The following is a 19,456-nucleotide window of genomic DNA, read 5'->3' as shown; positions in this document are numbered from 1 at the left end:
CAGCCCTTGTTTTGGTTTTTTGAGACAAGGTTTCTCTGTGTAGCTTTGGAGCCTATCTGGGAACTCACTTTGTACATGAAGCTGGTCTTGAACTCAGAGATCTGCTTGCCTCTGTCTCCCAGTGCTGGGTTTACAGTCGTGCGCTACCACTGCCCAACTAAAATAAAACATTTTATTCAATATGTATGTCTCTTACAAGGCAACCTCTAATGGATTAAGATATCTAAATATATGTATAGCTCCAAGCATTATCATTATCTTATCAGATCATATTAAAAGTATATATTGTTTCCAGAGCTAGAGAGATTACTCAGCCAATTAGGAATGCTGGTTGCTCTTCCAGAAAACCCAAGTTCCATTCCTAGTACCTACATGGGAGCTCACACTTATCCATAACTCCACTTGCAGGAAATCCAACACCATCTTTTGGTCTCTTCAGGTACCAGGCATGCATATGGTGCACAGGCTAATATTAGTATTGGTGTTTATGAAAACAATATTCATAAAATAAAAGTTGATAAATCTTTTTCAATACGTGGACAGTTTCTTAGGGCAAAAATGTTTGTTTGGTAGTGCCTAGATTTTTTTTTTTTTTTAGAGAAGAGTTTTCTTTGTAGACATTAGATAGCTATAAAATACTGGAATTAAGAGTGGGATAGTTTACTCATCCAGTAATCCTATTACACTACTCTGTGATTCTAAATGTAGTTAATTACTATTCTTGTGTGTAAGACACATTCTGCTCTTGATAATATATGTAGTATTTTTGTCTCCTGTTACAGAAGCTGCTGTTCCAAAAAGCTTTCAACTCTCAGCAGTTAGTTCATGTCACTGTCATTAACCTGTTTCAACTTCATCATCTTCGTGACTTTAGCAATGAAACAGAGCAGCATAGTTACAGCCAAGATGAACAGCTATGCTGGACCCAGTTGCTGGCCCTCTTTAGTGAGTATTATACCATTTAACTTTGAAAGATGCAGTTTGCATAATTAGACATTGTTATAGATATAGCCAAATGAGTCCTGTATTCTCTTTGAGTTTTTTTGTTGTTTGGTTGGTTTGGTTTGTTGTTGTTGTTGTTGTTGGTTGGTTGGTTGGTTGAATTTTCTTTTTTATGTTTGTTTGCTTTTGAGACAGGGTTTCTCTGTGTAACAGGCATGGCTGTCCTAGAACTCACTCTGTAGACCAGGCTGGCCTGAACTCATAGAGATTTGCCTGACTCTACCTCCAAAGTGCTGGGATTAAAGGTGTGCACCACCACCACCATATTAATACTCATCTGCTTTATATAATATTTGAACAGAGAAAAGAAAATGTTTCCTCTCTGCTTTTCTGGTTTTTGATATAATCTTACTGTGTATTCCCAGGCTGACCTTAAACTCATGGTCCTCCTATTTAGCCTCAAGTATTGGGAGCATAACTGGGCTCCCATGCCTAGCTGAAAATTTATTTAGAAAGAAACTAAGATGCATGAGTGTTTAATATAGCAGAAAACTCATAGTTGATATTTTGAACTGGTGTGCTGTTTAAAATCTGAATCTTTTTCTCTACCCTACTCTCCAAGTGTCTTTTCTTGGCATCCTGTGCAAATGTCCTCTCCAGAACGATTCTCAGGAGTCCTACAATGCCTATCCCCTTCCTGCAGTCAAGGTCTCCATGGACTGGCTAAGACTCCGACCTCGAATCTTTCAGGAAGCAGTGGTGGATGAAAGGCAGTAGTAAGTGTTACGTTTTAAGGTGGTTTCATTTGATGTTCATAGACATAGGAGAACTGCCTTCTAAAACAATCTTGAACACATGAAGACTGTGTTTTCTGCCTACTCTAAGGAAATTGAAATGAAAACTTCTATGCATGCTTTCATTTATTTTTGAATTCTTCATGTGAGACACACAAGTCTTAGATAGAAATTTGTGACTCCTGTATTGCCCCGTTGCTGTATTTTTTGGTTTTTCGAGACAGGGTTTCTCTGTGGTATTGGAGCCTGTCCTGGAACTAGCTCTTGTAGACCAGGCTGCCGTTGCTATATTATGAAGAGGTATTTTTTACATTTCAGAATGAACTTGGCATAAAAATCTTTTGTTTTTTTGTTTTTTTTTTTTTTTTTTTTTGAGACAGGGTTTCTCTGTAGCTTTGGAGCCTGTCCTGAACCCACTCTGTAGACCAGGCTGGCCTCAAACTCATAGAGATCTGCCAGCCTTTACCTCCCGAGTGCTGGGATTAAAGGTCTGTGCCACCACTACCTGGAAACATTTGAGACAGTTCTTTAATACTTTTTATTTTAGTGATGAATGACATTTTCAGTGTACTTTTGATTGTAGAAATGTTTCAAAAAGATTTTGCAGTGGTAGAAAGTTCCTCTCCTGCATATCTTAGTTGTTTAAGTTTCTGAATTTACTACTTTAACCTGGTATGAACACAGAAGTGACTTATTAATAAATGATGGGATCTCATTAAGACCCCTGATCTCATTAGTTCCAAATTCTTTCTCTTTACATAAGTACCTTCTTTTTTTATATTGTCATGAATGGGATACATAGTTTCCTTTTGATATTAATGTAGATTTTGTAGTACAGGTTTTTAGATACTGCTATTTTTGACATAAAATTTTTGTTTACGTGAACTCTAAAACTTTGGTTTTGTTTAATAAATTAGGCCAGGAACTCTAAATAGATGCCATTTTTATAATTTATTAATGTTCTGGTTTCTCATATAAAAATAAAATACAAATTTTTTTAATTTGCAGCATTTGGCCCTGGCTAATTTCTCTTCTAAATAGTTTCCATCCCCATGAAGATGATCTTTCAAGTACTAATGGTAAGAGCTGCCTAAATTGTGTACTGTTTTGTGGTTCTCTAGCACACGGGGTAGGTTGAAAGCCAGGGAGCCCGGGCTTTTGGTGAAGTATGTTTCTTTTACTTGAATTCAGTATTTCAAAGAAGCTCTGACTTCTGGTACTGATGAAGTAGGTAGATGTGGATAATTCTCCTGAACTCCCTCAGCATATAGCTTCTCTTATAGGCCTTACAGTAGGCATTCATGACATTTTAGTTCTATTCTTTTCTTCCCCGTCTCTTTATCATTGCAAGTTGTCCTGGGTTTTTGTTTGTTTGTTTTAAGATTTATATATTTTACATGTATGAGTTTTTGCCTACATATATATATATATTCATATTCATTCCATGTATTGCCTGGTGCATGCAGCAGTCAGCAGAAGGGTTTGGATTCCTTGAAATTAGAGTTTGCAGACCTAGAACCCACATGAATAATTCCTAGCATACCTGAAATCCCAGAACCAGCAAGCCAAAAACAAGAAGATTCCTAGGGCTCCAAGTCTTGGAATTCTGTTAGCCATAGGAATAAGACTTGCTAGCCAGTCTAACCTAATTGATGAGCTCCAGCCCATAAGAGACCATTTCTCAGAAGATGTGGGCAGCATTCCTGAGGGTGACACCTGAGGTTGTCCTCCGATCTCCACTGATAACACAAATATACGTGTGCACATGCATGTACTTTCATAGTTTAAATTTTCCTCGTACATAGTGCTGCACTGAGCAACATAAAGCTTCACTCTCTTCTCTATTAGTAATTTGCATTGAGTCGCCTGGATCTTTTTTTAGGCTATTTCTTATAAGCTCTCAATGACATTAGTAATGTCACTGGATAACTAACTGGTCATGTTATAGCCTGAACATTGGGTTAGTAGATCTGATCTGAAGTTCTGTATTCTAATTTTGGCTTTTTTAAGCTTTTGGCTTATTAATTTGTTTTTCCCTTCCTCTCTCCCTCTCTCCCTTCCTCCAAGACAGGGTTTCTCTGTGTAGCCCTGAGTGACCTGAAACTCGCTCTATAGACCAGACTGGCCTCAAACTCCGAGATCTATCTGCCTCTGCCTCCTGAGTGCTGAGGTTAAAGGCGTGCACTACCACACCCAACTGAAGCTCTATTTCCTGAGACAGCTGATGAGGAAGTTCTTTGTGCCAGCTCCTTGAGTGTTTCCTATTTGAATTTCAGGGGATTATCTAGGTACCAAAGCTGTCATGCAGGCTTTTGTTGGATGACTTGTCTTTAGCAGAGTGTGACCTACGAAAGCAGAGAATGGACATCACACATTCTTTTGATATCTTTTTTTATTCACTATTTTCATATTGTAAATATTACTCTTCCAAATAATGGGATTTTAATTGAAATGTTTACAAATTTTGTTGTCTTTCTTTCTTTAGCCACACCTCTTCCAGAAGAGTTTGAATTACAAGGATTCTTGGCTTTAAGACCTTCTTTCAGGTAACTAGCTGTGAAGTTGTTGCAGTGTGTAACTGGAAACAAAATAAATAAAAATGTAAAACTCAAGTTCAGTGAGAAACCATCTCAAGGGAATAAGGCCAAGAGCGATAGGAAAAGATACCTGTAGTTGTTCTATGTGTGTGCGCGTTATCTCCTTCTGTGTTAAACACAACAATTTTACAAGAACATTCTAAAAAAGGAACTCCATTCTTCTTTCACTTTGTTTTTTTATTCTTTGTATATTTTATTATAAGGCTTATCGGGTTTAATCCTGAAGGTAGGGACTTTTCTCACTTTGTGTGCCCTTCAGCTGTTAGCTTTCTTCATGGCTTTGGATTTGGAGATATGCATGGCTTTACTTTGTAGCCCAGCTGTTTTCAAACCTGCTGTCCTCCTTCTTCCATCTCCCAAATGCCAAATGCATCTAGGCATGCACCATCACCCCTGACTTAAATAATTCTTTTTCTTTTAAAATTATTCACAAGAGATTTTAGGAACTCCTTTTTCACATTGGTTTAGACATCTATCTATATAATTTATGACATTTGCACATTTTCCTGATTTAGGAAATTTTTCAATGTAGAAAGTGTTCTGCTTGCGTGTATGCCTGCAGGCTAGAAGAGGGCACCAGATCTCATTATAGGTGGTTGAGAGCCACCATGTGGTGGCTGGGAATTGAACTCAGGACCTCTGGAAGAGCAGCCAGTGCTCTTCACCACTGAACCATCTCTCCAGCCCAGAGTAGAAGTCTTAAAGTACACTGACACTGTTTTTAGCAGGCATCGCAGGAGTAGAATAAATGGGTAAGAGCGGTTCTTTGTTCTTGCACAGGATCCAGGTTTGATTCCTACAAGGTACCTACAAGGCAACCGAAAACCACTTAACACTCCTCTAGTCCTAGGGGATCTGCTCTCTTCTGATCTCTGGGAATATCTGGCATACATGTGCTACATACATGGAGGCAAAACACTCACACACATAAAAAATAATCAATGTGCTTCAGAGACCTTTAACATTATGATTATTTTTTAGTCAAATTATTTAGAAAATAGGTATTTATAAAATTGCTTGGTCTTCATACAGTGATAGAACATTTGCGTGGCATGGACAAGGACCTGGGTTTAATCTTAGGACCCAATTCAAGTAACAAAAAAATAGTTTATTCTTGTAATAAAAGAATCATTAATAAGAAAAACTTAGATTATTTTCGTTTCTTACCTAGAAAGTAAAAATACTACATTAATATAATAAACTTTGATATTTGGTTTTTGCTTTGTTTCTTGTATTTGAAGTCTTTGGAAGTATAAAATCAAGCAAACACCACTGATTATATGCGGTCTATGTCCTGTGTGAGAAACATCTTGAAGTTTTTGCATTTGGTTGTCTTGAAAATTTCTTAAGTATTTAATCTTCTTAAATGTACTCTGTCCTTTCTAGGAACTTGGATTTTTCCAAAGGCCATCAGGGTATTACAGGAGACAAAGAAGGTCAGCAGAGACGAATACGACAGCAGCGTTTGATCTCCATAGGGAAATGGATTGCTGACAATCAGCCAAGGTATGCTCATGGCTTTCTCCTACATTCCTTCTTGATCGCTTTGTCAGCACAGACAGACATGTGCCTCATGTATATTTTCAACTTTGGTGTAAATATTATTGATGATGAACTAAGTCGATATTTGTAGTGTATCACCCTGGTGATCATAGTTTATTTAAATGTCTCTCTTCTTACTATTACACTACCTGTTATCTGTGATAAGAAGAATTAGTCTTGTCTTATTTATTGTGTGCTGCTCCAGCTTACAGGCCATCTGTATCATTTGAATTTAATTGGACAGTCTCAGGTTCAGTGAGTGATTTGTATGGCAAGGATGTGCTGATGGGTTTCAATCAGGGCAGAGCAGGGGATACTAGTTAGAGACAAAGCAGAAGGTGGTGGCTGGTGTAGGGAAAGAATACAAGTTATTTCTAGCTCTGTTCTTTTCTAGGTCTGTGTTTCTTGCATCTTCCTGGTGGATTGTGTGCTTTTCAGAGACAGTTAATATTATTTCATGCTTGTATTCAAATTTCTGCTATGCTCGGTACATTTGGATGCTTGCATGCTTAAATAACTAAACTTACCATTTCTGAGCTTCAGCTTCCCTTTCTTTAAAATAAGTATCTATAACTACCTTATAGGCTATGTCAAGGACTTAGATTAGTATCATAAGTCTCTGTAAATATAACCAGTTATTACACGGGTAGGGCAGGAGAATAATGAATGGAGTGTGGTGATGTGAAATGTACTCATTAGAGTCTTGGTTACTGAATAATATTGTCTGTGCTGTCTGGATCTGTATTGTTCTCTTTCCATCACATTTTTTTTTTTTTTTGGCCTAAAAATATATTCACCTGTTGAAGTTAGTTTGTTTTTCATAATAAATCCATATTCTTGCTTTTTTTTAGGTTGATTCAGTGTGAAAATGAGGTAGGGAAATTGTTATTTATCACAGAAATTCCAGAATTAATATTAGAAGACCCCAGTGAAACCAAAGAGAACCTCATCCTACAAGAAACATCTGTGATAGAGTCACTAGCTACTGACGGAAGCCCGGGACTGAAGTCAGTGCTGTCTACAGGCCGAAATCCAAGCAACAACTGTGACCCAGGAGAAAAACCAGTGGTCACCTTCAAAGAGAATGTTAAGCCACGAGAAGTGAACAGAGACCAAGGAAGAAGCTTTCCTCCCAAAGAGGTGAGCAGGGACTGTAGCAAAGGAATAACTGTAACTAAGGATGATGGAAAGAAGGACAGCAGCAAGAGGAGAGCTGAGACCAGGAGATGCACCTTAGGAAAGTTACAGGAAACAGGAAAGCAGAGTGTGGCAGTGCAGGTAAGCTGTATTTGAACTATAAAGCAGGTAGAGGAAGGCTCATACAAAAGGCAAGGTTTCTCTTTGTTCATAAAAATGGGTACATTGGCCATTCTGAAGTTTAAGTGCATTCTTTGACTGCATAGGAAGGTATATAAAGAGCTGTGGTAGATGGCTCGTTTATCAATTTGAGGGAGTTCTCTTTAAACGCTCCACACAGATTGTATTTTTCTTTGGAAAGTATAATTATCACTTACTAATATTTCAGAAGAGTTTTCAGGTTTCATAGCATCCAGTAGAATCAGGTTTACTACAGCTTTATAGCTTTTGTTGTCTTTTTTTACTTAGAGTATATATATATATATACCTTTAAACCCAGCACAGAGGCAGGTGGTTCTTTGAGGTAAAGACCAGCCTGATCAGAATAGTAAGTTCCAGGCTAGCCAGGGCTACATAGTGAATCTATATAAAAATAAATAAATAAAAGAATCACTGTACAAAGTAAAGCTTTTTTGTAAAAGACTGAAGCACCTTTTCTTGGCATTATACCTGTTCCAGCCAGTAGTGTTGTATGAAGTAATATCCTGGAGTAATATCAAGTCTTGCTAAGAAAACCATTTCCCAGCTATTCTGTAGCCTTTTTTTATGCCTTTCCAAAGAGATACCAGTAATTTTATATAGTGTAAAAGGATCTTGACTGTTTTATTAATACCATTAATGTTTTGGTGACTACTTAAATAGCTATGTGACTTGATAGTTCATTGTGGGAAATTCTCCTAGATGGTTCTTGTAAATGAGGATACATACCTCAGTTTACTGCCTAATAGAAGGGGGGACAAGTAAAATGTGGTTCCCTTCTTTTTTAGTGTTTGTGTGAGCACACTTTGTATGGTTTGTATGTTTGCTGTTACACACATGTGTACATATCTGAAGGTGAGAGAACAACAGCAGGTATCAGCCTCAGGAAGGCCATCTGTTTTCTTTGAGACAGTCTCTTGTTGACCTAGTTCTCACCAGTTAGGCTTGACTAACCAGCAAGTGAGCCTTCTCCCTGATGAGATTCTAAGTGCACGTCACCACGCCTGGCATGCTTATGTGGGTTTGGAGGTTGAATTCTAGTTCACATGTTTGCAGGCATTCTACTGACGAAGCCACCTTCCAAGTCACATACATGTAGGGAATGACCTGAACAAAGGGTACAAAGGAAAGGTAAAGAAATAACAAAGCAGGGGCTGGCGAGATTGCTCAGTGGTTAAGAGCATTGCCTGCTCTTCCGAAGGTCCTGAGTTCAATTCCCAGCAACCACATGGTGGCTCACAACCATCTGTAATGAGATCTGGTGCCCTCTTCTGGCCTGCAGGCTTAATAAATAAATAAATAAATAAATAAATAAATAAATAAATAAATAAATAAATAAATAAATAAATATTAAAAAAAAATAACAAAGCAAAATCCCATCTGTTGAAGGGACGCGGCTTGTTGGTTCCCGGTCGCTTAGCCCTAAAATAATCACATAGAAACTATATTATTTAAATCACAGTTTGGCCCATTAGCTCTAACTTTTTACCACTAGGTCGTTTTAGCACATCTGTCTCCACAGCGACTCCATGGCTTTTCCTTTACTCCGCTTCCTTTCTCCTAGCATTCAGCTTAGTTTTCCTGCCTAGCTCTGTTCTACCTTATCAGGCCAAGCCAGTTTCTTTTTTCATTAACCAATAAAAGCAACACATAGACAGAAGGACTTCCCACACCTACCATCAAGTTAACTAGACTTACGTTTGGGGACTAAGTCCAGCATATTCTATATGTCTTCTGTAGTGGCCTCCCAGTAAGAGCCATGCTGATAATAAATCTCCTTTTCTGTCCTCTATCCATTTCAAATCTACTAATAGATAACAAAGTAAGCCTGGCATATAGGCATGGCAGTGCCTGCCTGTAATCCCAGCACTTAGAAGATAGGCAGGAGGATTGCTACAAGTATGAGGCCAGCCTGGGTTACATAGCAACTTCTAAGCTACCCAAGGCTTAGCAGATCTGTTTCAACAATACAAATAAGAACAAAAATTTGGCACACAATTCACATTACATAATATTGTCAGCTCTTTTTCGATTAACTACTGTATTTTTCTTTTTTAAAAAAAAATATTTATTTATTTATTTATTATGATATTATTTCATATTCTGTCTGTGTGTATATCTGCAGGCCAGAAGAGGGCACCAGACCTCATTACAGATGGTTGTGAGCCACCATGTGGTTGCTAGGAATTGAACTCAGGACCTTTGGAAGAGCAGGCAATGCTCTTAACCACTTGAGCCATCTCTCCAGCCCTACTGTATTTTTCTTTACCTTTCCCTTCCCATCGTTTCCTTTCTCCCATCTTTCCTTTCCCCTTTTTCTTTCTTTTCCTTTCCCCTTTCCTTTCCCTTCTCTTTCCCTTTTTGTTTTTTGAAGACAGGGTTTCTCTGTATAGCCCTGGCTGTCCTAGAACTCTGTAGACTAGGCTCAAATTCACAGAGATCCCCCTGCCTCTGCCTCCACCTCCCAAGTGCTAGGATTGGATTAAAGGCATGCGCCACCACCACTGCCCGGCCACTGCTGTCTATTTTCTTGCCTTTTGCTCACCCTCGAACACTGCACATGGCGTTTCTTTATTGGCTTGATGTTAAGAACTTTGGGCCTGTTTGTTGCTGCTGGAAGTATTTACACGTTTAAAGAGCCTTGAGTGAGTGCTCCCTAGTTGAAATTAAACTGAGAGCCATTATATGTCACCTGTAAAATAATAGCTTTCATTAAATCACAATTCAGCATGAAGAGACCCTTACCAAATGGCTGAAGATCTTAGGCAAGGCTTTTAGCCTATTGACATGAGGTATCTCATACAACAAATGGTTTGTATTTTCCTTTTTGTTATTTAGTTTTTCTGTGGTTATGTGAAAGCAAAATAACCCTACTAGTAAATCTAAGCCTTTGTTTTTTTAACTGGTAATTTATCTTGACTTTCCTGTATTTAACTTAAATGACTTAAGTTTCTTCGGCATACTTTGGACATAATGAGATTTTAAATTTTTTTCTTAGAGTGGGTGGTTTTTCCTAACACATGGGGACCTTTTTATAGTTAGTTTTGCTTCTGTTGATTATAGGTAAAATCCCAGACGGAACTAAGAAAGACTCCAGTGTCTGAAGCCAGGAAAACACCTGTCACTCAAACTCCAAGTCAAGCAAATAATTCTCAGTTCATCCCCATTCATCACCCCGGAGCTTTCCCTCCTCTTCCCAGCCGACCAGGTAGGTACACATTCTCTACCTAATTCAGCTGTGTGGAGTTTCTGTTCAGTTCTTGGATGCTTTGTATCGTTAGTGTCATGTTACTAACTATGATGTATAAGAGAAAGAAGTTTAAGTTCTCTAATACTTACAGGATTCTTGTTGAGCCAAATTTTTTTATAGTTTACATATAAGTAGTAGTTAGTTACCATGAAGGAATTGTTATCATTAAGCATGAGAAGCATCTTTAGGAGAGTCTGATTAATATGTAAAGGAAAAGTTATAGTCTGTATTTCTCAATTTGAGTTTAAACCATGCGTGGTTGACTGTTGCTTTTATAATGTGTTAGAAACACTCCCCTCAAATTTTGTCCCCTTTCTTTTGTTAAGTTTCTTGGAACTAAAGCTGTGTTCTTCTGTTTTGAAGGGTTCCCGCCCCCAACATATGTTATCCCCCCTCCTGTGGCATTCTCTATGGGCTCAGGTTACACCTTCCCAGCTGGTGTTTCTGTCCCAGGAACCTTTCTTCAGTCTACAGCTCACTCTCCAACAGGAAACCAGGTGCAAGCTGGGAAACAGTCCCACATTCCTTACAGCCAGCAACGGCCCTCTGGACCAGGGCCAATGAACCAGGGACCTCAACAATCACAGCCACCTTCCCAGACACCCCTTACATCTTTACCAGCTCAGCCAACAGCACAGTCTACAAGCCAGTTGCAGGTTCAAGCTCTAGCTCAGCAACAGCAATCCCCAACAAAAGTCATACCAGCTTTGGGGAAAAGCCCACCTCATCACTCTGGATTCCAGCAGGTAGGCAACAGTTGTGCGTATAGCCAGCTAGAATAGTGAGAAATGCCGAGAGAATTCAGTGTTTGGCCATTAATAAATACTAGTTAAATTTTAAGGTTGTTCCTGCTTAGGCTTACCGTGATTGTGTGAATACAAGAGTATTCTTTGTGTTGTTGGGAAGTTTGAACATTTACCTTCTTGCTTTATTTAAAGGGTGGTGTGTTAGATCTTGACTATCATTTTTCCATGCTACTTAATTGTTCATTCTATTAAAGATTTTCTGTAAATCTTATTTTCATAATGTGAATGTGTGAGTGTATAGGATGTAGGTGGATGCATATGCATGAGTGTCTGTGCTGGAGAACAGCCGTAGTGTCAACCTTAAAAATGCCCTTCACGTCCTTTGACACGGGGTCTCTCACTGACTGGAGCTTACCAATTAGGCTAGTCTAGCTGGCCCTAGGTCCTCCTGTCTCCAGCTCTCTAGCACAGAGATTGTAAGCTTGTGCCATCATGACCAGCATTTTTGCATGGGTTCTGGGTACAGAACTCAGGTTCTTGCTTTACCAGCTTTCATCCTCCCCATCCCCTGTGCCAGAATATTTCTTACTTGAACATAAATAACAGAATTGAAATAGAATTGTTATCTTGAAGAGGTGGTGAGATGAATGTGATGCCAATCTTAAATGGTATGTCCTTAGAACACAAGAAACAGAAGGGTGAAGCACATTGTCTCACATACACATTCATTGAACTTCTTAAATAATTGAACTGAATAAAGATGGAAATTCAAGGTCCTTCTCAGAATTGCTGAGTGTTGAAAAATCTTAAGGACTAAGGAAACTTTTTTTCTAGAGTCTTAGTTATAAAATATCATAAACTTACTCTCTGAATCCTGAGTATTGTCTATCAGTAAGATTGCAGTTTATCTTCGACTTGTTGACAGCCATCTCTTTTTTCAGTATCAACAGGCAGATGCCTCCAAACAGCTGTGGAATCCCCCTCAGGTTCAAGGCCCACTAGGGAAAATTATGCCTGTGAAACAGCCCTACTACCTTCAGACCCAAGACCCTATAAAACTGTTTGAGCCGTCATTGCAATCTCCTGTAATACAGCAGCAGCCTCTAGAGAAAAAAATGAAGCCTTTCCCCATGGAGCCATATAACCACAATCCCTCAGAAGTCAAGGTCCCAGAGTTCTACTGGGATTCTTCCTACAGCATGGCTGATAACAGAGCAGTAATGGCACAGCAACCAAATATGGACCGCAGAAGCAAACGGTCCCCAGGAGTCTTCCGTCCAGAGCAGGACCCTGTGCCCAGGATGCCATTTGAGGTGTGTGTTCCTTCCTATCACCGTGTTCCATGAAGATGGGCCTAGGGTTGCAGAGCTTTAGGATTTCTCAAGTTGATTCACTGAAGTTTATCAAAAATGGGCATTGTAAAGGACTTGGCCTCTTCAGAGTCGTATGTTTAGTTTGGGGACCTGAAGAGTTCAATAGTTGATTAGTGAACTGTACTGGTGTGACAGAAGAATAATTTAATGGCATCATGATAGATAATTCTGAGAAGAGCTCCTTACTTAGGTTGAGTTGTCTAAGTTTAAAAATAGGTTTCATGGATATTTAAACAAATTGCTTTCTTAAGTGGAACAAAGTCAGTTATCTCCTTTCTCTTGTTATTCAAGAGAAGCAGGTGTATAACTTTGAAAGAGCTGCTTTCTGTGTCATGTTACTCACTAGCTGCCTTAACCTATGTCCTGCTCTAGTCATAGCTTACTCTTCTAGGACTCGGTCTTCTCTGTTGGCTGTGTCACTTTGCATTTGTGTTTCAGCTTTTTGGTCTGTATGCTACATCACAATTAATTACGCCTCTACTCTTGGCTTTAGTTGTGTTGTTCAACTAATCATGCTACTATTCTTTTTTTTTTTTTCTACCACTATACTAACGAGGATCATGCTACTAACTATTCTTATGTGCTTTTGTCCTTAATTGCATCTCACAGTGATCCTTTCTGTCACTAGGATCCCAAGAGCTCCCCTCTGCTTCCTCCGGACCTGTTAAAGAGTCTGGCTGCCTTGGAGGAAGAGGAAGAGCTGATCTTTTCTAACCCTCCTGATCTTTACCCAGCTCTGCTGGGTCCTCTCGCCTCTCTTCCTGGACGAAGCCTCTTTGTATGTATTTGACATAACTCTGCTGCTTTCTCTAACAGCTTCTTTTCTGAGGCTTTTATAATACTTGGTGTAGGTGAGCTCTTCTTTTCTGGGGCTTTTCTCTTTATGGGAATATAAAGTATATTTCTGTATTGCCTGAAACTAACCTGATAATGTAGTAGCAATGGTACTGACTCTAGTTCCCCCAGATTATAGTCATAGCCCAGATATGGGTTAGCCAGAAAGCATCTTGCACTGGTCTGCATATACTCTGTGTGATGCTGGCCAGTTAACTCCTTTTTTAGGTAATATGTATACCTGAACTCACAAGTCAAGTGTATTCTAAATATTAAAGGAAATACCTTCCACATTTTACAACTGATTGATGGCTCTTTCTTGCTCAACTCACTGAACCATAAAAGAGCACTAATCTGAATTCAAAGTTGGAATCATAAAACAGAATGGGTAAAAATGAAACTCTCTGGGAACAGTTAGAGTACTATAAATGAATGCAGAATGCAAATGATTAGAATAATATAGAATAAAATGTAAGAATTGGTTACTGATACCTGTTTTAAAACAGTCTTCTAGAACTCAACCTGTAGAATGTCATTCTTTATGCTCACTAGTATTTGCATCATATTTTAATTTAGGGTGTGGGGTATAAATAATGGAAGGAAGGTATACATCATGAAATCCCTTCCCCTTTGCTACATCTTACTTAATACAACATAAAATGATTTTGAACTTTTTTTTCTCTAACTTTTTCTTTCCCATAAATAGAGGGCAATAAAATACTTAGAATTGAATTGTATTAATCATAGAATCAGGAGAAATAAAAATAGCTTTATGATAGTTTCTCCCTTCCCTCCCTGGGGATAGAGCATAGGAGCTTCAGCGGCTCGGCTGCTGTCCTGTTGCCTTACACGTGTCCTGTCTTGTACCTTTCTGCTGGTGTTTGAGACTGCAGGTGGTGCCTGTGTCCACTGTTCTTGTCCGTGAACTCTTCTTACTTATTCCTGCCCATTTGATTGGAAACAGAGCTGATGCTAGAACAAGTGGGGCCTTGAAATGTTTCTCCTTTTTTGCATGTTTAAAAAAAAAAATGGAAAACAAGAGCCCTTCTGGTTCTTAACATAGTTGATAAGGTAATATTTGTATAGTAACATGATATGTAAAATGCTTTACATGTAATGGGTGTTGAGCACATTATTAAACTGCTATTTAATGATAGCATGCATTTAGAGAAACCAGCTTTCTCGCCCCTACTCCAGTAACTTCCTTAGGGCCACTAAATAGAATCTCAACTTAGTAGTTTAATGTATGTCACAAGTATATCTGCTTTAGGAAGCATGAAAACAAAACCAGCTATCAAAATGGTTTTAAATGGCTTTTTTTAAAGTCATTAATATTCTTAACATTTTAGGGAGTAAAACGTGCCAGGATGATTTATCATCTTTTGCTAAGGGAATTCCTGAGGGTCATACCTCAGGCTCTCCTGGTTTCTGCCTGCATCTCTGCACTGGACCAAATAAACCTAAGAAAGAAGGTTCTGCCTCACCTATGGCAACCGGCACATAGTTGGTGTTATCATACTGACAGATATGAATTTAACCTTTCCCGAGTCTTACACTGTACACACGGGACTGATAATGGTAATCTTTTGCTTTGATAATCCGTTTACTTTAAAATGGAAAGAATCACTGTTTTGTTTTTTTCTGGGACTAAAGAAATCCTTATTGGAGAAGCCTTCAGAACTCATGTCACATTCATCTTCTTTCTTGTCCCTCACTGGATTCTCTGTCAATCAGGTACGTAAAGTTAAGAATCTTGCTTAGTGTTTTTAGTATAGATTATTTTCTTCTTTTCCGTGTAGTAGTATTTTTTGAGTCTTAATTTTACCTCCTTTGTCTGATTAGGGCAGACTGATGACCTGTAGATCATGAATTTGAGCCTTTTAAGTTTCTTATGCTGAATTTCTTAGAGCTTAGTCGTTCAGTCAAATAAATAACCCAGTTTTTTTGCCTCAGATAGTTTACATGGAAAGCAAAATACAGAATGAAAGAAAGGTAAAGAGGAAGACAAAAGTGAAAGAATAACTTTCACTAACTAACTAACGTCTTGGGAGTTTGTCTTACTAAGAAAGCTTTAGGTCTGCTGAGCATCCGTGGGTGTGATGCTGCCTTTCTTCATATCTTTCTGGACTGTTAACTTACATCTTTCAGGAACGATATCCAAACAGCAGTATGTTCAATGAAGTGTATGGGAAAAACCTGACAACCAGCTCCAAGGCAGAACTGAACCCCTCAGTTGCCTCCCAAGAAACATCATTGTACTCCCTTTTTGAAGGGACCCCTTGGTCTCCATCACTTCCTGCCAGTTCAGGTATCAACTAGTCCTTAAATTATAAAATTTGCCTTTTCTTTTCATCCATATTGAGTAAGAATTGGTCAGATTCTATATTATCATATTTCTTTGTCTTTTTAAAAATGTTTTGGGGATTTATTTTTATTTTATGTGTGTAAGCATTCGCCTGCACGTCTGTGTACCACATGTGTGCAATGCCCATGGAGGCCCTAAGAGGGTATTGGAACCCCTAGAACTGGAATTATAGATGGTTTTGATTTTGGGTGCTGGAAATCAAACCCTGGTTCTATAGAAAAGTGCCCAGCGCTCTTAACTGCCAAGATGCCCCTTTTGTTTCAGTTTCATAAAGTCTAATTTATAATAATTCTTAAGATCAAGATATTCTCATTCTGATGGATAAAAATTGTAAATATGTAAGTGAAACAGGTCAGAACTGCATGTCTGATAAATTTTCCTGCAGTTTGTTTTCTTTGTAAGGTGGACTTGGATGATGTATGCACTCCGACATGTTAGTGATCTGGCAGGCTGCCTCGGTGGCCTTTTCTCCAAAGCTTTATTGTAATGCTCTCATTCACATTTGGATGACCACATCCAAAGGAAATAGCTCTTGGTTTGGTTTGTGAAACACTTGTTAATATCCATATGTTATTATTATTTAACAGATCATTCAACACCAGCCAGCCAGTCTCCTCATTCCTCTAACCCAAGCAGCCTGCCCAGTTCTCCTCCAACACATAACCATAATTCTGCTCCATTCTCTAATTTTGGACCCATTGGAACGCCAGATAACAGGGATAGGCGGCCTGCAGATCGGTGGAAAACTGATAAACCAGGTAGATCCCATTTCTTTCTCTACCAGGCAAAAAGGATATGACTTGCTCTAACTTTGCCTGGAGCTTGATATTGGCCACTGATAAGACATTCTGAATTCTTACCCACTTTCATCTCTTAGCCATGGGTGGTTTTGGCGTTGATTATCTCTCAGCAACATCATCATCTGAGAGCAGTTGGCATCAGGCTAGCACTCCAAGTGGCACCTGGACAGGCCACGGCCCCTCCATGGAGGATTCCTCCGCTGTCCTCATGGAAAACTTAAAGGTGAGTAGATTTCACGAGTCTCCTGCTGTGGAAGTTTCTCTGCTTTCCTCCATGAGGGCTAACTCAGTGTGGTGTCAGGGTGTCCAGAAAGGTAAACAGTTTAGTTTCATCCTTGTCTTAAAATTTTGGTTTATCTTGGTGTGATTGATTTAACCAATTAAGAGTATATAATTATTTGACCAATTAAGAGTATATAATTTTAAATGTTTTGTTTGCCTAAAACATTTATAGTAAACTTACTCTGTTATGCCATATGAGTTTTAGTAGAAAAACTTAAAACATGATTTCATCTGGTTGTGGTACTAGCTGTAATCTCAGAATGGTATAGCTAGAAGGGATAATCTTTCCAGGCCAGTCTAGGGTACATATGGAAACTCTGTCTTGGGGTTAAAAACTGTACTTTCACTGTTTGAAGTTTTAAAATAATCTAAGGAATGAGTCTTTTTGTGACTTTTTCTTAGAGCTAAGTTGTTTGGGATTTAGAGGACATAAACTCTAAATACCTTTAGGACTAGCTAGGATTTAAAATAAGTCCCTGTCAGATGACCAAGACATTTGACCTCTGCTGACAATTTTCTGGGCTATTTTTCAGTCTATCTGGTCCAGTTCCATGATGCATCCTGGACCCTCCGCTCTGGAGCAGTTGTTAATGCAGCAGAAGCAGAAACAACAGCGGGGACAAGGTGCCATGAACCCTCCACACTGAGGCCACAGTAGCGACCCAGGGAATGAAGGCTCCATAAACCATGGCATGTTGGGTTTGCAGGACTGGCCCACACAGTCCCTGCAGGTGGCAGCCCTCTTGTCTGTTTCTTGCTGTCGAGAGGGTGTAAGTGTTCCACCAGCCCGCTGAGTGTGCACGAAATGTTCGCAGTGCAACAAAAAGAAAAAACCCATCAGGAACTCTGGTTCCCCGGGGCTTTCCGGAGGAGAGAGGAGCTGCTGTTTGTTTCACTCCGTTACTAATAGCACGCCTCTCACCTTCTCCACCACGCATGTCCCCAACACGTGGGAGGTGGAAGCTGAGAAGGGAAGGCAGACGGGAGAAGCCAATAGGAACTTCTCAGTCCTTTTTTCCTCTTTGGGGAATAAAATAGGAATCCATTATGAGTGCTTTGCTGACTGAGAATGTAGTTGAAATTACTCTTAAACATCTTTTATTGTTATTACTCTCAGTAGCAAAATAACACACTGAATTCTTCCATACACAGGTGTACTTCTAGTCAGTGTGGAGCAAAGACAGTCGCGTTTGTGCTCCCGTGAGAGGTCGGTGGTGACAGGACAGGGAACTGACCTCTTAAGCCAGTGGGAGTGTTCCATAAGGAAGAGTACAGGCCTCTTAGAAGGTTCTGGAAGGCCTTCCTCCAGCCTGGAAACTCCAGCAGGAAATGCCCTTCACTCTGTAGGTGCTCGAGCCCTAATCGAGGATGCAGTGTGGGTGGTGCTGCTGGGCTAGACCAGCAGGTGGCTGCTGTAAGATTTCAAATTAATGTTTTTGATTCCTACACTTTTGCAGTAGCGTAGCAAGCAGTCTCACAGAAGGCAGGCTAGTCCATTCATAGCCTGGAACACATTTTAATAGGTGGATGCTTTCAGTGTGGTTATTTTTTGTTAAGTTGGTTTTGTGTCCCCATCCTGCTTACCAGCCTCTTGCACCAGTCTCCACCCCTTTAGCCATATGCTGTATCCTAATTGTTTTATCCCTAACCTGTGCACCATCTCGCCAAGAAGCAGCAGCATGGGGCCAGCACTTGGGGCCCAAAAGACGGTCTGAAGAGGAGGAAGCAGTAGTGCCTGCATCGCTACAGAGGAGCCACGCCTCTGCCCATCGCAGGCTCCCAGCCTTCATTCACCTCAAGAACAAAATTGAAGGCAACAGGGACAAATGCACACTGTGCACAGAAGAAATCACAATGAACGCCGCTTTGAAAAGGGCGAAAGAAAGGAATAAACTCTTTATTTCATATTTATTGGGAGAAAAGAGGACTGAAGATGTTCTGTGTAGGAACAGAAGGACAGCATTTCTGTTAGTCATTTCCTGGAAAAGTAATATTTTAAGGGGAAATTATGGAAACAATCTAAATGTCCAATTGCTGTGCTAGGATAGGGATTATTTTCTGGGAGGTAGGTGTGTGTGTGTGTGTGTGCGCGTGCGTGCGTGCGTGCGCGCGTGCGCGCGTGTGTGTGTGTGTGTGTGTGTGTGTGTGTGTGTGTGTGTGTCCCCACACATGGCTGTCTACTCTCCCAGAGGGCATGGGCTGAGTGTGGGAGTTAAGAAGAACTGAGCTGGAAGACAGCTGTAGAGCAAAGCACATCAGGAACCTGGGTGTCATGGGATCTGGGTGGCCCCAGCAATGAGAAGGGGTGAGGTAGTGCTCATTGCTCTTCAGAAAGAGTGCTTGAAGCCCCAGGCTTAATGCTATTGCTCTTTTAGTTTGACATGATATTTGGGTTTTCTTGGTTTTGTTTTGTTTTGTTTTTGAAAGGTCTAGAAGTGAAACCCCCACCCAATGGCAAATGAAACCCTCTGTGCTGCTCCAGTCCCCTCCATTTGTCCACCTACGTCCTCTTCCCTGTTTCTTCCCTGCTGCCTTCACCCAGTTTGTGTGCATAAGCTGTGTATTCAGACAGCTGCAACATTCCGATGTTGGAAAT

At 39.8% G+C, this 19,456-nt stretch overlaps 1 protein-coding gene across 5 annotated transcripts in view; it reads left to right on the top strand.

Moving 5' to 3' along the window:
* Positions 1-17,684, top strand: part of Smg7 (SMG7, nonsense mediated mRNA decay factor) — a 62,697-nt gene extending 45,013 nt beyond the window's left edge. For 3 of the 5 annotated variants that reach the window (XM_026787598.1, XM_026787596.1, XM_013352536.2), the window contains 15 exons: positions 783-945; positions 1,565-1,718; positions 2,745-2,815; positions 4,222-4,282; positions 5,720-5,839; positions 6,727-7,015; positions 10,274-10,418; positions 10,824-11,206; positions 12,148-12,519; positions 13,208-13,357; positions 15,067-15,147; positions 15,562-15,721; positions 16,366-16,536; positions 16,656-16,801; positions 17,394-17,684. In XM_026787598.1, the coding sequence (XP_026643399.1) occupies positions 783-945; positions 1,565-1,718; positions 2,745-2,815; positions 4,222-4,282; positions 5,720-5,839; positions 6,727-7,015; positions 10,274-10,418; positions 10,824-11,206; positions 12,148-12,519; positions 13,208-13,357; positions 15,067-15,147; positions 15,562-15,721; positions 16,366-16,536; positions 16,656-16,801; positions 17,394-17,507 (2,580 nt within the window). In that variant the 3' untranslated portion in view covers positions 17,508-17,684. The remainder of the gene's footprint in view (positions 1-782; positions 946-1,564; positions 1,719-2,744; positions 2,816-4,221; positions 4,283-5,719; positions 5,840-6,726; positions 7,016-10,273; positions 10,419-10,823; positions 11,207-12,147; positions 12,520-13,207; positions 13,358-15,066; positions 15,148-15,561; positions 15,722-16,365; positions 16,537-16,655; positions 16,802-17,393) is intronic. The other 2 variants (XM_013352537.2, XM_026787597.1) reach the window with 2 other exon arrangements.
* The last annotated feature ends 1,772 nt before the right edge of the window (positions 17,685-19,456 follow it).

This window comes from Microtus ochrogaster (genome assembly GCF_000317375.1).
Source record: "Microtus ochrogaster isolate Prairie Vole_2 chromosome 6 unlocalized genomic scaffold, MicOch1.0 chr6_random_2, whole genome shotgun sequence".
Classification (NCBI taxonomy): domain Eukaryota; kingdom Metazoa; phylum Chordata; class Mammalia; order Rodentia; family Cricetidae; genus Microtus; species Microtus ochrogaster.
This window is presented reverse-complemented; position numbering and strand designations above follow the sequence as displayed.